Raw genomic sequence first — 12528 nt, forward strand, 5'->3', positions numbered from 1 at the left:
CTATTCAGGCAGACACGGTTGCAGATATCAATATGCCAGAGAAAAGATACGGAATTAGCAGATTATTAGAGAATTCACTTATTTTCAAATCTCAGCACAGGAGTTGTCAAATATGGCAACATAGCAAACCTATACAAGATATATATATATATATATAAATACATAAAATAAATCTAATGAGCAACTTTCACTGAAAATGCCATAGAGACACATTTTTAGCCTAGAAAGGCTCTTAGGCCACACCAGTTTAGGAACTGTGAATTCTGTAAATACCTAAATCAACAGGCAAGCTAAAATGATATCCTAGATTTCAATTTCAACACAAGTTAATCTTTTATAATGAAGTTGTAGTAAAGTCATGTAGTAATCATAACAGGAACAATAACTTACCAAAAGGAACAGGCAACTTGTTGCGAAAGATGTTAACATATTTCTCATATTACACTAAATAATGACGTCATATTTTACGATGCAATTGCTCGGAGACTATACAGTAGTTTCCTAGTGAATATATTTGCTTTGCAGTTTTGTTAAAACAGCATGGCTGGAAGAAATAGTTTTTTGGGGAAATTTACTAGACCAAGACTGGAGTCCACTGAACTTTGTTTGTGGTACACTCTTCAAATGTTTCAATAGAAAACAGCAGAAAACATTGCAGAAATTATATACAGATCGACAAATAATTCAATACTTCAGGTAATAACTCTATTTAATACTCGTTAACATTTTGATTATTTTGGATTGGTAATCCTTTGGTCCATCATTCAACCAGCACAGCGCTAATCCTGGCAGATTTTATAGGCTCACAACACAACTTGTTCAGGGAGGCGGCAGTGAATTTACTGTCGGCTCTACTAACAGATCCACCATTGCTGGCCAAGATCTAACTTGGATTAATACATTTAAATAAACCAATGTCTGCTGAGTGATGTTGTAGGCTGCAATGGACATTTACCCTAGCCACTTTTTAGGGAGATGACATGGAGCATTGGATACTGTCCAAGTGTATTCGTGCGGTACATACTGTTTTTTTAAAAGATACCATTTAACATTTATTTTAAACATGTATCTATCATCAATCTAGCAATCAAAACAGACAATGGTACCTACAACAGCCTACACACCTATCAGTGGGGCCAGCCAATTTGCTAGTGGTCCACTTTCAGTAACACTCAGAAAAACAGCAAAAGTTCTGAAAAAAATTGGTACGACTTCTAGTTGGTGAAAATTAAATTAATGTCACTAGTAGTATTACTGGCGGATTAATCCGATTCAATACAATGTCAGGTACAAATTGACTATGGGTGTGCACAACTTATACTGTACAAGTATACTGCAAATTGGGCAATTTGTATGCTCATCATAGCAGAGGATCTGGTATCTAAGAGACGAATAACTTGTGCTGGTAATGAAAGAACTGATATTTATTTAATTATTATCTAAGAAAGGCACAGCAGCTGCATAAATACCTCTTGTACGGTATGCTGTCAATTTTTATAAAGAGTATACTGTAGTTTGTTCTGATAAACAAGGTTGATATTACTCTTGACAACCTTGTTCTCTTACAGATGTTGATGTAGATGTTCTGAGCAAGGCATATAATATAAGGATATACTGCTGTAGAAGAATAGCATTTCTAATACATACACATTTGGTTTGCCAGAGCTAGCTAACAGTTTTGGTAGTAAGTAGAACTTACTAGGGTAAAAAAATAGGTGAGACACCTGAAAAGCATTTTCAAGAACTGGTGCAAGGACTGGTATTTGTGACCAGGCAGATGCTTTAATCTTCAGAGATTTAAATTAAGGGTTATGGGGAGCGGGCGGGTAAGTGGAGCTGAGACCACGGCCAGATCAGCCATGAGCTTGTTGAGTGGCGGAGCAGGCTCGAGGGGCTAGATGGCCTATTCCTGTTCCTAATTCTTATGTATGTTCTTATGTAAATTAAATTATACACATAGCCGTGACACAAGGAAGTTGAATTTCACTCATTTCGTGTATTCTGTTTTAAGCCACATTCAATCACATTTTGAATTATACTGTTAGAAACTGCCTGGAACATTTCAAAATAGTACTTAGATCTACAAGATGGGACATATTCTTTCAGAACTCCTGTAATAGATATAATTTAATCACATAAGGTGGCCCGTTGCAGATAATGACACTTCGGAAACTTGTTTTAGTGATAAAAGTTGTTCATTTCCAAGTTATCAAGCAATGGTTTAGGTAATTTTATTTCTTATTCCACAATGACTCACTTTGGCCCTGAAATTATGCTATGGTGTACTGATGTACGAATGCTTAATGCATTCATCTTTCTCCACTATTTTAGCAAAATTTCAGACGAACAAGTTAAGGGCTCGTACACAACTATCCCACACCATAACCTCAAGGCCTTTGTGCCTTAAGAAATAAATTGTGAAATAAATTACAATCTAAAATAAGTGTGGAACTCTAAAGACTGTGACATTTGGTATTGGGCCAGAAATTGCTTATAAAATAACAGCGCGTGAACATTAATGTGTAAATCAGCCAGCAACTTTTGTCGAGGAAGAGATACCTCGTGAATTGTGAACCATCACAAGGTGCCAGACGATTTGCGCCGCTCTGCTGTTAACTTTGTGAAAACAGCCTCTCGCCCTTAACCTCCCTTGCGAGCTTCACGAAGTTGCTGCATTTTGCATATTAACTGCTCGTTAAACTTGACAGAAAGTTAAGTCGAGCAATTAATAATGCAAGCACCTTTTTAACTATATGATCATCGTTGATGACTGCTGATCAACCACTCTGGCCCAGAAAGTGAATAATTAAATGTGTGGAATTTCATTAGTCAATTTCTATTGGAGATTTCTTTTTAAAATCTTACTTTTTCTTTTTTTTTGCTCTCTCTCAATCCAATCTTTCTTTCCCTCTCTTTCTTTCCCTTTCTGTACCTGATTTGACGTTGAATTCTCCCACTCTTATTCACCCTCCTTCTCTGTCCTTCCTCTGTTTATTTCTCAATCCGTATATCCCACTGTTGGCCCAGTCGTTCACCAATGTCCCAGATGCCCTGTTGCCCTTGCTGCCCAGTTATCAGCTTGCACTTCCATCAACTTACAGGGCAAAATAATTTTGAACTGAAGGGTGCAGAAAATAGTCCAACTAACTGGGCATACCATGAGATCCATAGAATAGTAGAGCACAGGTGGAGGCCATTCGGCCCATCGAGTCTGCGTCGGCTCTTCGAAGAGCAATCTAGTTAGTCCCACTCACCTGCTCTTTTCCCATATCCCTGCAATTTTATCTCCTTCAAGCATTTATCCAATTCCCTTTTGTAGGCTACTATTGAATCTGTATCCACCACTCTATCAGGCAGTGCATTCCAAATCCTAACTACTCATGTGTAAAAAAAACTTTCCCTCATGTCACCTCTGATTCTTTTGCCAATCACCTTAAATCTGTTCCCTCTGGTTATCGACCCTTGAGCCACTGGAAACAGTTTCTCTTCATTTATTCTATCTAAACCTGTCATGATTTTAAACACCTCTAATAAATCTCTTCTTAGCCTTCTCCTCTAAGGAGAACAACCCCAGCTTCTCCAGTCGATCCACGTAACAGTAATCCCTCATCCCTGGAACCATTCTAGTAAATCTCTTCTGTATCCTCTTCAAAGCCTTTGCATCCTTCCTAAATTGGTGCCCAGGATTGGACACAATATTCCAGCTGGGGCCGGACTGGTGTTTTATAAAGATTTAGCATAACTTGCTGGCTTTTGTACTCGATGTCTCTATTTAAAAGCCCAGGATCTCACATGCTTTATTAACTGCTTTGGTAACCTGTCCTGACACCTTCAAACATCTGTGCACAACACCCTTTTTGCATCCCCTTTAAAATTGCACCATTTAGCATCTATCGTCTCTCCTCATTCTTCCAACAAGATGCCCCGCTCCAGAAAATTCCAGCCCATTATTAAAAGATTCACAAACAGAGCCAATTAAATGGCAAATTCATGAGGAAAAGAACTATTATTTAAGTCACAAACACAGTCATCTGCCACTCTTGCTAATCTGTGTTATCATTTTGTGCAGCAATCTAGCTTGCTACAATTTTCCCCGCAACAGTGACATATCGTGCGTAAACTGGGCACAAAGTCAGATCTTTTTTGTAGATCAATTTCTAGTTGAACGGAATTATAGTTCTAGCAGAATGGAATTACGCATTACGTTACAAACTGCAGACCCCTGAAATTTCCACGGGGCTTTTTCTGATCTTTCGCTGTAACCTCTGTGAAAGATCGGCAGAAACCACAGAAAAATGGCACGAGTGGCTGATGCTGCCACTTACTTGGGTTTCAGCCGATCTCCTGCCAAATTTAGGGCAGGATATTGTGGGGAGTACCCCAGTGGAAATCCTAGCCCTGATTCCAGAAACAAATTATGTAAATAGCATTCTACAACCTATTTCTCCAACTAATGGGATCATATTGTTATATGTTATATGGAAACCTGGGCAATAAGGACTCGGATTATCCCTGCGGTACAGCGTGAAGAAGCCGTAAAAGGCTTACTTGCTGTCTAAAGATCAATAGTAGTGAATCGTGCATTATATCAAGTATATTAAGAATAATCAAGGCAAAGTGAAAGGGACTTGAATACCAATTTCCATCCCTCCCCATGACAATATCACTGAAATCAGAAACCTGCTGAGTGACGACCGGTGCATGTGAACCTAGTTTCACCATTCTGTTGGTGCAGCAGGTCAGTATATCAATATACTAAAACTAAAAGTTTTAAATTACTGTAGTAGCACTTTCAGTGCCAATTACAAAGACTGCATAAAGAGCTAGAATGTGTGATTATATCCAGTATGAAATAAATGCTGACATTTTTATAAAAGCAATTTTATTGTTTCAGCACCACAGATGAGCTTACCCGACCTTCAGAGCCACTTTTGATATATAAAAATTCATCATGCAATTTGACAAAATTATAGCCAAATCAATTTCCTAAGTCTAGCTTTCGATTTGCTGAAATAAACAACCTTCAAAACTACTTTTCATCCAATCGGAAAAGAAAACTCGATCTCCCCTTCAAAATGGATGGTGGCAGCCAAGAGGAAACGGCAGCTAATAAATATTTAAATGGTTTGTTTTGCAGGGGAGAAGAGGAAATGGAAGTGGGAAAAGTTAGAATAGGTTTATCGTTTAAAAAAGTCAAAGGTAAAAAAATGTAGGATAATGAGAAATAAGAGACTGGGAAAAATAGGAACAAGGAAGCAGAATTTAAATACTTTATTTCTAATTAAAATTGTGTTTAAAGTGCGTGTTTTAGTTCTGTACAGTTAATATTAATGCATGAAAGCTAAGCCTGACATCCAAGTAGCAGCTTTATTTTTAAATATTAAGGGAATCAAGGGATATGAGGATAGTGCAGACAAGTGGAGGTGAGGTGGAAGATCAGCCATGATCTTATTGAATGGCGGAGCAGGCTCGAGAGGCCGAATGGCCTACTCCTGCTCCTAATTCTTATGTTCTTATTATTGTAATATTAGTGTTTATTTCATCATCTCGGTGTGGGAACTGATAACTTTCAAAAATGATCAATCAAGGGAAACTGTGTTTTCCCTCAAACAGACAGCAGTCGAAAAGTTAATTTTACTGCAATAGCTTAGCATCTTGAAAACCAGATTGAAAATGTTACAGAAGCTACATGTTTTAGTTCATTGTACTGATTGGAATAAAGACAGTGAGGGAATGAAGACAGCCTAAAAAAAAGACTGTATAGAATTTGTATTTTAACATTTACAGGAAAATATGCAATTAACAGCTTACTATTAATATCCTGGTTATTGATGTATCATCACATTTCACAATTGTTACACCAATGAAAAATCATGTTGTGGCAGCCTTAATTATAGCAAAATATTAGCTACGACAAAGGTGGGTAGGTGGATTTTATTGAAGTGAAATGCGCCATACGAACACTCACACTCGACCACCCCTATTCATTTTCATTTAGCATTTCACTTTCTGGATTGTATTTCCGTGTTCTGGATGAATGTAACACGTTAAATTGCATTTTTGAAAATTCTCTACAAAAAGGTGCGTCAGCCGTGGAAACGAAGGTCTGACAGATTAAGCTTGACACCTTACCTTGGACATCTTGCTTTTGCTGTCTGCAGTGAGAAATGACATGTTGTTGATTTCATTCTGCACCACAAAGTTCTGCTCCTCTCGTTTGAAATTCTGAGAGAGAAAAATAAACTTGAGGAACTGTGGCAGTTTTGTACTGTACACTCATACTGACTAGGGACTAGTTTCAGCTGTCCAAACCCATTTAACTTATGGCTACACCATACAAGTATGCCCATAGCGGTACAAATTTGCAAGAAAATGAAGTGTGTAGTTGCTAAACTGCACTTTAATTTGGCTGATTTATCGACACCCAATCCCACCTAATTAGGTGTCTTTGTGTTGCAGTACACTCTGATGGCTCCAGTTAAAAAATTGGACCCAATTTAACATATGCAAGAAAAAATGTACTTTGTGATTGCACTCTCTACTTGCCACCATCAGACCGACATGCCCTCCTCTCAGTCTACTATTCTTCAACCAGTAAGTGAATGAAGCGTGTGGTTGAGTGAAACAGGCCGAGTACTTCAGTTTGCTCTGAAGCACAGCCACTATTGTGCAAGTGTAGGCAAAACCGTAAATAACCTGTATGGAGTTGAAAATGAGGATGAACTGGAGACAGCGAACATATTAAATAGCTTTTTCTTGTGAAATTTTAGAACATAAACAATATATCAGCATCAAACACAAATCATATGTCCTTCAGGACTTTTACATGAGTAAAGCTAAGGTTCAAAATAGCTCAAGGGGCAGAAAATCAACAGATTAGAAACAGGCAAATAGTTCCCATATTCAAGATAGAAGATAGAGCCATACTTGGCAGCTAGAGACTCTTTACCTGACCATAATAATCAGGAGCTAATGAGATCAATAATCAGGAGTAGAGTGGGATCTGGGGGTCCTTGTACATGAAACACAAAAGGTTAGCATGCACGTAGCAACTAATTAGGAAGGCAAATGGAATGTTGGCCTTTATTGCAAGGGGGGGTGGAGTATAGAAACATAGAAAATAGGTGCAGGAGCAGGCCATTCAGCCCTTCTAGCCTGCACCGCCATTCAATGAGTTCATGGCTGAACATGAAACTTCAGTACCCACTTCCTGCTTTCACGCCATACCCCTTGATCCCCCGAGTAGTAAGGACTTCATCTAACTCCCTTTTGAATATATTTAGTGAATTGGCCTCAACTACTTTCTGTGGTAGAGAATTCCACAGGTTCACCACTCTCTGGGTGAAGAAGTTTCTCCTTATCTCGGTCCTAAATGGCTTACCCCTTATCCTTAGACTGTGACCCTTGGTTCTGGACTTCCCCAACATTGGGAACATTCTTCCTGCATCCAACCTGTCCAAACCCGTCAGAATTTTAAACGTTTCTATGAGGTCCCCTCTCACTCTTCTGAACTCCAGTGAATACAAGCCCAGTTGATCCAGTCTTTCTTGATAGGTCAGTCCCACCATCCCGGGAATCAGTCTGGTGAATCTTCGCTGCACTCCCTCAATAGCAAGAATGTCCTTCCTCAAGTTAGGAGACCAAAACTGTACACAATACTCCAGGTGTGGCCTCACCAAGGCCCTGTACAACTGTAGCAACACCTCCCTGCCCCTGTACTCAAATCCCCTCGCTATGAAGGCCAACATGCCATTTGCTTTCTTAACCGCCTGCTGTACCTGCATGCCGACCTTCAATGACTGATGTACCATGACACCCAGGTCTCGTTGCACCTTCCCTTTTCCTAATCTGTCACCATTCAGATAATAGACTGTCTCTCTGTTTTTACCACCAAAGTGGATAACCTCACATTTATCCACATTATACTTCATCTGCCACGCATTTGCCCACTCACCTAACCTATCCAAGTCACTCTGTAGCCTCATAGCATCCTCCTCGCAGCTCACACTGCCACCCAACTTAGTGTCATCCGCAAATTTGGAGATACTACATTTAATCCCCTCGTCTAAATCATTAATGTACAATGTAAACAGCTGGGGCCCCAGCACAGAACCCTGCGGTACCCCACTAGTCACTGCCTGCCATTCCGAAAAGTACCCATTTTACTCCTACTCTTTGCTTCCTGTCTGACAACCAGTTCTCAATCCACATCAGCACACTACCCCCAATCCCATGTGCTTTAACTTTGCACATTAATCTCCTGTGTGGGACCTTGTCAAAAGCCTTCTGAAAGTCCAAATATACCACATCAACTGGTACTCCTTTGTCCACTTTATTGGAAACATCCTCAAAAAATTCCAGAAGATTTGTCAAGCATGATCTCCCTTTCACAAATCCATGCTGACTTGGACCTATCATGTCACCTCTTTCCAAATGCACTGCTATGACATCCTTAATAATTGATTCCATCATTTTACCCACTACTGAGGTCAGGCTGACCGGTCTATAATTCCCTGCTTTCTCTCTCCCTCCTTTTTTAAAAAGTGGGGTTACATTGGCTACCCTCCACTCGATAGGAACTGATCCAGAGTCAATGGAATGTTGGAAAATGACTGTCAATGCATCCGCTATTTCCAAGGCCACTTCCTTAAGTACTCTGGGATGCAGTCCATCAGGCCCTGGGGATTTATCGGCCTTCAATCCCATCAATTTCCCCAACACAATTTCCCGACTAATAAAGATTTCCCTCAGTTCCTCCTCCTTAATAGACCCTCTGACCACTTTTATATCCGGAAGGTTGTTTGTGTCCTCCTTAGTGAATACTGAACCAAAGTACTTGTTCAATTGGTCTGCCATTTCTTTGTTCCCCGTTATGACTTCCCCTGATTCTGACTGCAGGGGACCTACGTTTGTCTTTACTAACCTTTTTCTCTTTACATACCTATAGAAACTTTTGCAATCCGCCTTAATGTTCCCTGCAAGCTTCTTCTCGTACTCCATTTTCCCTGCCCTAATCAAACCCTTTGTCCTCCTCTGCTGAGTTCTAAATTTCTCCCAGTCCCCAGGTTCGCTGCTATTTCTGGCCAATTTGTATGCCATTTCCTTGGCTTTAATACTATCCCTGATTTCCCTAGATAGCCACGGTTGAGCCACCTTCCCTTTTTTATTTTTACGCCAGACAGGAATGTACAATTGTTGTAATTCATCCATGCGGTCTCTAAATGTCTGCCATTGCCCATCCACAGTCAACCCCTTAAGTATCATTAGCCAATCTATCTTAGCCAATTCATGCCTCATACCTTCAAAGTTACCCTTCTTTAAGTTCTGGACCATGGTCTCTGAATTAACTGTTTCATTCTCCATCCTAATGCAGAATTCCACCATATTATGGTCACTCTTCCCCAAGGGGCCTCGCACAATGAGATTGCTAATTAATCCTCTCTCATTACACAACACCCAGTCTAAGATGGCCTCCCCCCTAGTTGGTTCCTCGACATATTGGTCTAGAAAACCATCCCTTATGCATTCCAGGAAATCCTCCTCCACCGTATTGCTTCCAGTTTGGCTAGCCCAATCTATGTGCATATTAAAGTCACCCATTATAACTGCTGCACCTTTATTGCATGCACTCCTAATTTCCTGTTTGATGCCCTCCCCAACATCACTACTACTGTTTGGAGGTCTGTACACAACTCCCACTAACGATTTTTGCCCTTTAGTGTTCTGCAGCTCTACCCATATAGATTCCACATCATCCAAGCTAATGTCTTTCCTAACTATTGCATTAATCTCCTCTTTAACCAGCAATGCTACCCCACCTCCTTTTCCTTTTATTCTATCCTTCCTGAATGTTGAATACTCCTGGATGTTGAGTTCCGAGCCCTGATCATCCTGGAGCCACGTCTCCGTAATCCCAATCACATCATATTTGTTAACATCTATTTGCACAGTTAATTCATCCACCTTATTGCGGATACTCCTTGCATTAAGACACAAAGCCTTCAGGCTTGCTTTTTTAACACCCTTTGTCCTTCTAGAATTTTGCTGTACAGTGGCCCTTTTTGTTCTTTGCCTTGGGTTTCTCTGCCCTCCACTTTTCCTCATCTCCTTTCTGTCTTTTGCTTTTGCCTCATTTTTGTCTCCCTCTGTCTCCCTGTATAGGTTCCCATCCCCCTGCAATATTAGTTTAACTCCTCCCAAACAGCACTAGCAAACACTCCCCCCTAGGACATTGGTTCCGGACCTGCCCAGGTGCAGACCGTCCGGTTTGTACTGGTCCCACCTCCCCCAGAACCGGTTCCAATGCCCCAAGAATTTGAATCCCTCCCTGCTGCACCACTGCTCAAGCCATGTATTCATCTGCGCTATCCTGCGATTCCTATTCTGACTAGCACATGGCACTGGTAGCAATCCCGAGATTACTACTTTTGAGGTCCTACTTTTTAATTTAGCTCCTAGCTCCTTAAATTCTTTTCGTAGGACCTCATCCCTTTTTTTACCTATGTCGTTGGTACCAATGTGCACCACGACAACTGGCTGTTCTCCCTCCCATTTCAGAATGTCCTGCACCCGCTCCGAGACATCCTTGACCCTTGCACCAGGGAGGCAACATACCATCCTGGAGTCTCGGTTGCGTATAAAAGTAGGGAAGTCCTGCTATAACTGTACAGGGCGTAGGTGAGACCACACCTGGAGTACTGTGTACAGTTTTGGTCTCCTGATTTAAGGAGGGATATACTTGCACTGGAGGCTATTCAGAGAAGGTTCACGAGGTTGATTCCTGAGATGAAGGGTTTGTCTTATGAAAAAAGGTTCAGCAGGTTGGGCCTATACTCATTGGAGTTTAGAAAGGTATAAGATTCTGAGCGGTCATGACAGGGTAGATGCAAAGAGGATGTTTCCCCTCGTGGGGGTATCTCGAACTAGGGGGCATAGTTTCAGAATAAGGGGTTGCACATTTAAAATAAAAATGAGGAGGAATTTCTTCTCTCAGAAGGTCACGAATCTTTGGAATTCTCTACCCCAGAGAGCTGTGGAAGCTGGGTCATTGAATATATTTAAGGTGGAGACAGACAGATTTTTGAATGATAAGGGAGTCAAGGGTTATGGGGAGTGGGCGGGGAAGTGGAGTTGAGGCCAAGATCAGATCAGCCATGATCGTATTGAATGGCGGAGCAAGCTCGAGGGGCCAAAAGGCCTACTCCTGCTCCTATTTGTTAAGTCCTTATTTGGCGTTATGGAATTAAACAAATAAATGACGGCCATAACAGCTTCAGATAGGATTGGGATGAAATTCCCCAGTTCCCAGCTTGGGGGGCAGTAACCGAGTCGGGGCGGGACTTCCTGCGCCCGATGCCGAAGTCCCGCCCCCGCCACGAAATAGCGGTTACCGCCCCTCATAGGAAGTGGAGCGTAATGTTGCGCTACTGTGGCGTGTTCAGCAGCGCCTCGTGGCTTCTCCGCGTAGCGCTGACATGTTTCAACGCCCCTCCCCCTTCCGGTAACGGGGAGAGCCAGTGCGCACTCTGCTGGGCCTCTGATGGTCTCCACTGGCCTACGAGGGCGGTGTGGTGCCGAGGCGCAGCCCAGCACCCAAACAGAGTGCCAGGCTACACGACGGCGGCCTGGACCATGCCATGAAGGCTCAAGACGGAACGGGATAATGGCAGCGCGTGGAACTTCCCACCTCCCCTTTATAACTTTCGCGCCGCGAGTGGATGTCGGCCCAATTTGTTACCCGCAAGGCTGGTGTTGACCCTGCTCACGGCAGCCTCGCCGGGTAAATTTCTGCCACGTATGGCGATGATGTCATCGCTGGTTGCGCGGCAGCCTGGGACGCAGCGCTACTGTGTTGCCGCCTCTGCTAACTTCCGCACAGTTTCGTGGGAGCCGGCAGCACCACACCCACCTTCCCCTCCCCCAGTTAGCGCCTCCCAAACCTGCATAGTTAGAAAGAAATATACCAGTATACACTTATATTTTTCAAACTGGCTTGAAACTATTTTCTGATATTCATTTTGCTTCAGATAATGCTTGATGCTGTTCATTAGAGCTGACAGCAGAGACTCATTCAACATTGTTTATGACCTGCACAAGCACTCACTCATGAAAATCATGTTCTGAGATATGCTTATATCTCATTATATTTGATGTACTGTGTGTGGAATACCATCCTGAAGAATAGATACTGAAGATTACATCAAAAGTATCAAAGTGGGCTTTATGTGCTTCATACTAATCTTTGAAGTTTTTAAAACTACTTTCACTATTTCAGTATTGTGTGATTTTTCGCTAGATGCCACCTATATCCCGTAATTAAGTTGTATGTGCAAAACAGACAAGAGAGATAATCGGCAACAAGGAAATCTAGCACTAATGAAGGCTGATAATCTTGATCCAGTTTGATGAAGATTGTGTAACTTACATGTGACTTTGACCACAATATGAAGATGTCTCCCACCATTCTGAATAGCTCTTCAGCATCAGGGTCTGGTTCTGTTAACCATTTGGCTCTGTGAATATAAATAA

The 12528-nt window shown here is 41.6% G+C and overlaps 1 protein-coding gene across 5 annotated transcripts in view; it reads right to left on the reverse strand.

Moving 5' to 3' along the window:
- Window positions 1–12528, reverse strand: part of LOC139239218 (ryanodine receptor 1-like) — a 506468-nt gene that overhangs the window by 146219 nt on the left and 347721 nt on the right. For all 5 annotated transcript variants that reach the window (XM_070867899.1, XM_070867895.1, XM_070867896.1 and 2 more), the window contains exons 68-69: window positions 12425–12512; window positions 6133–6225 (exon numbers count right to left, since the gene is read on the reverse strand). In XM_070867899.1, coding sequence (XP_070724000.1) covers window positions 6133–6225; window positions 12425–12512 — 181 coding nt within the window. The remainder of the gene's footprint in view (window positions 1–6132; window positions 6226–12424; window positions 12513–12528) is intronic.

Source organism: Pristiophorus japonicus, chromosome 26 (genome assembly GCF_044704955.1).
Source record: "Pristiophorus japonicus isolate sPriJap1 chromosome 26, sPriJap1.hap1, whole genome shotgun sequence".
Classification (NCBI taxonomy): domain Eukaryota; kingdom Metazoa; phylum Chordata; class Chondrichthyes; family Pristiophoridae; genus Pristiophorus; species Pristiophorus japonicus.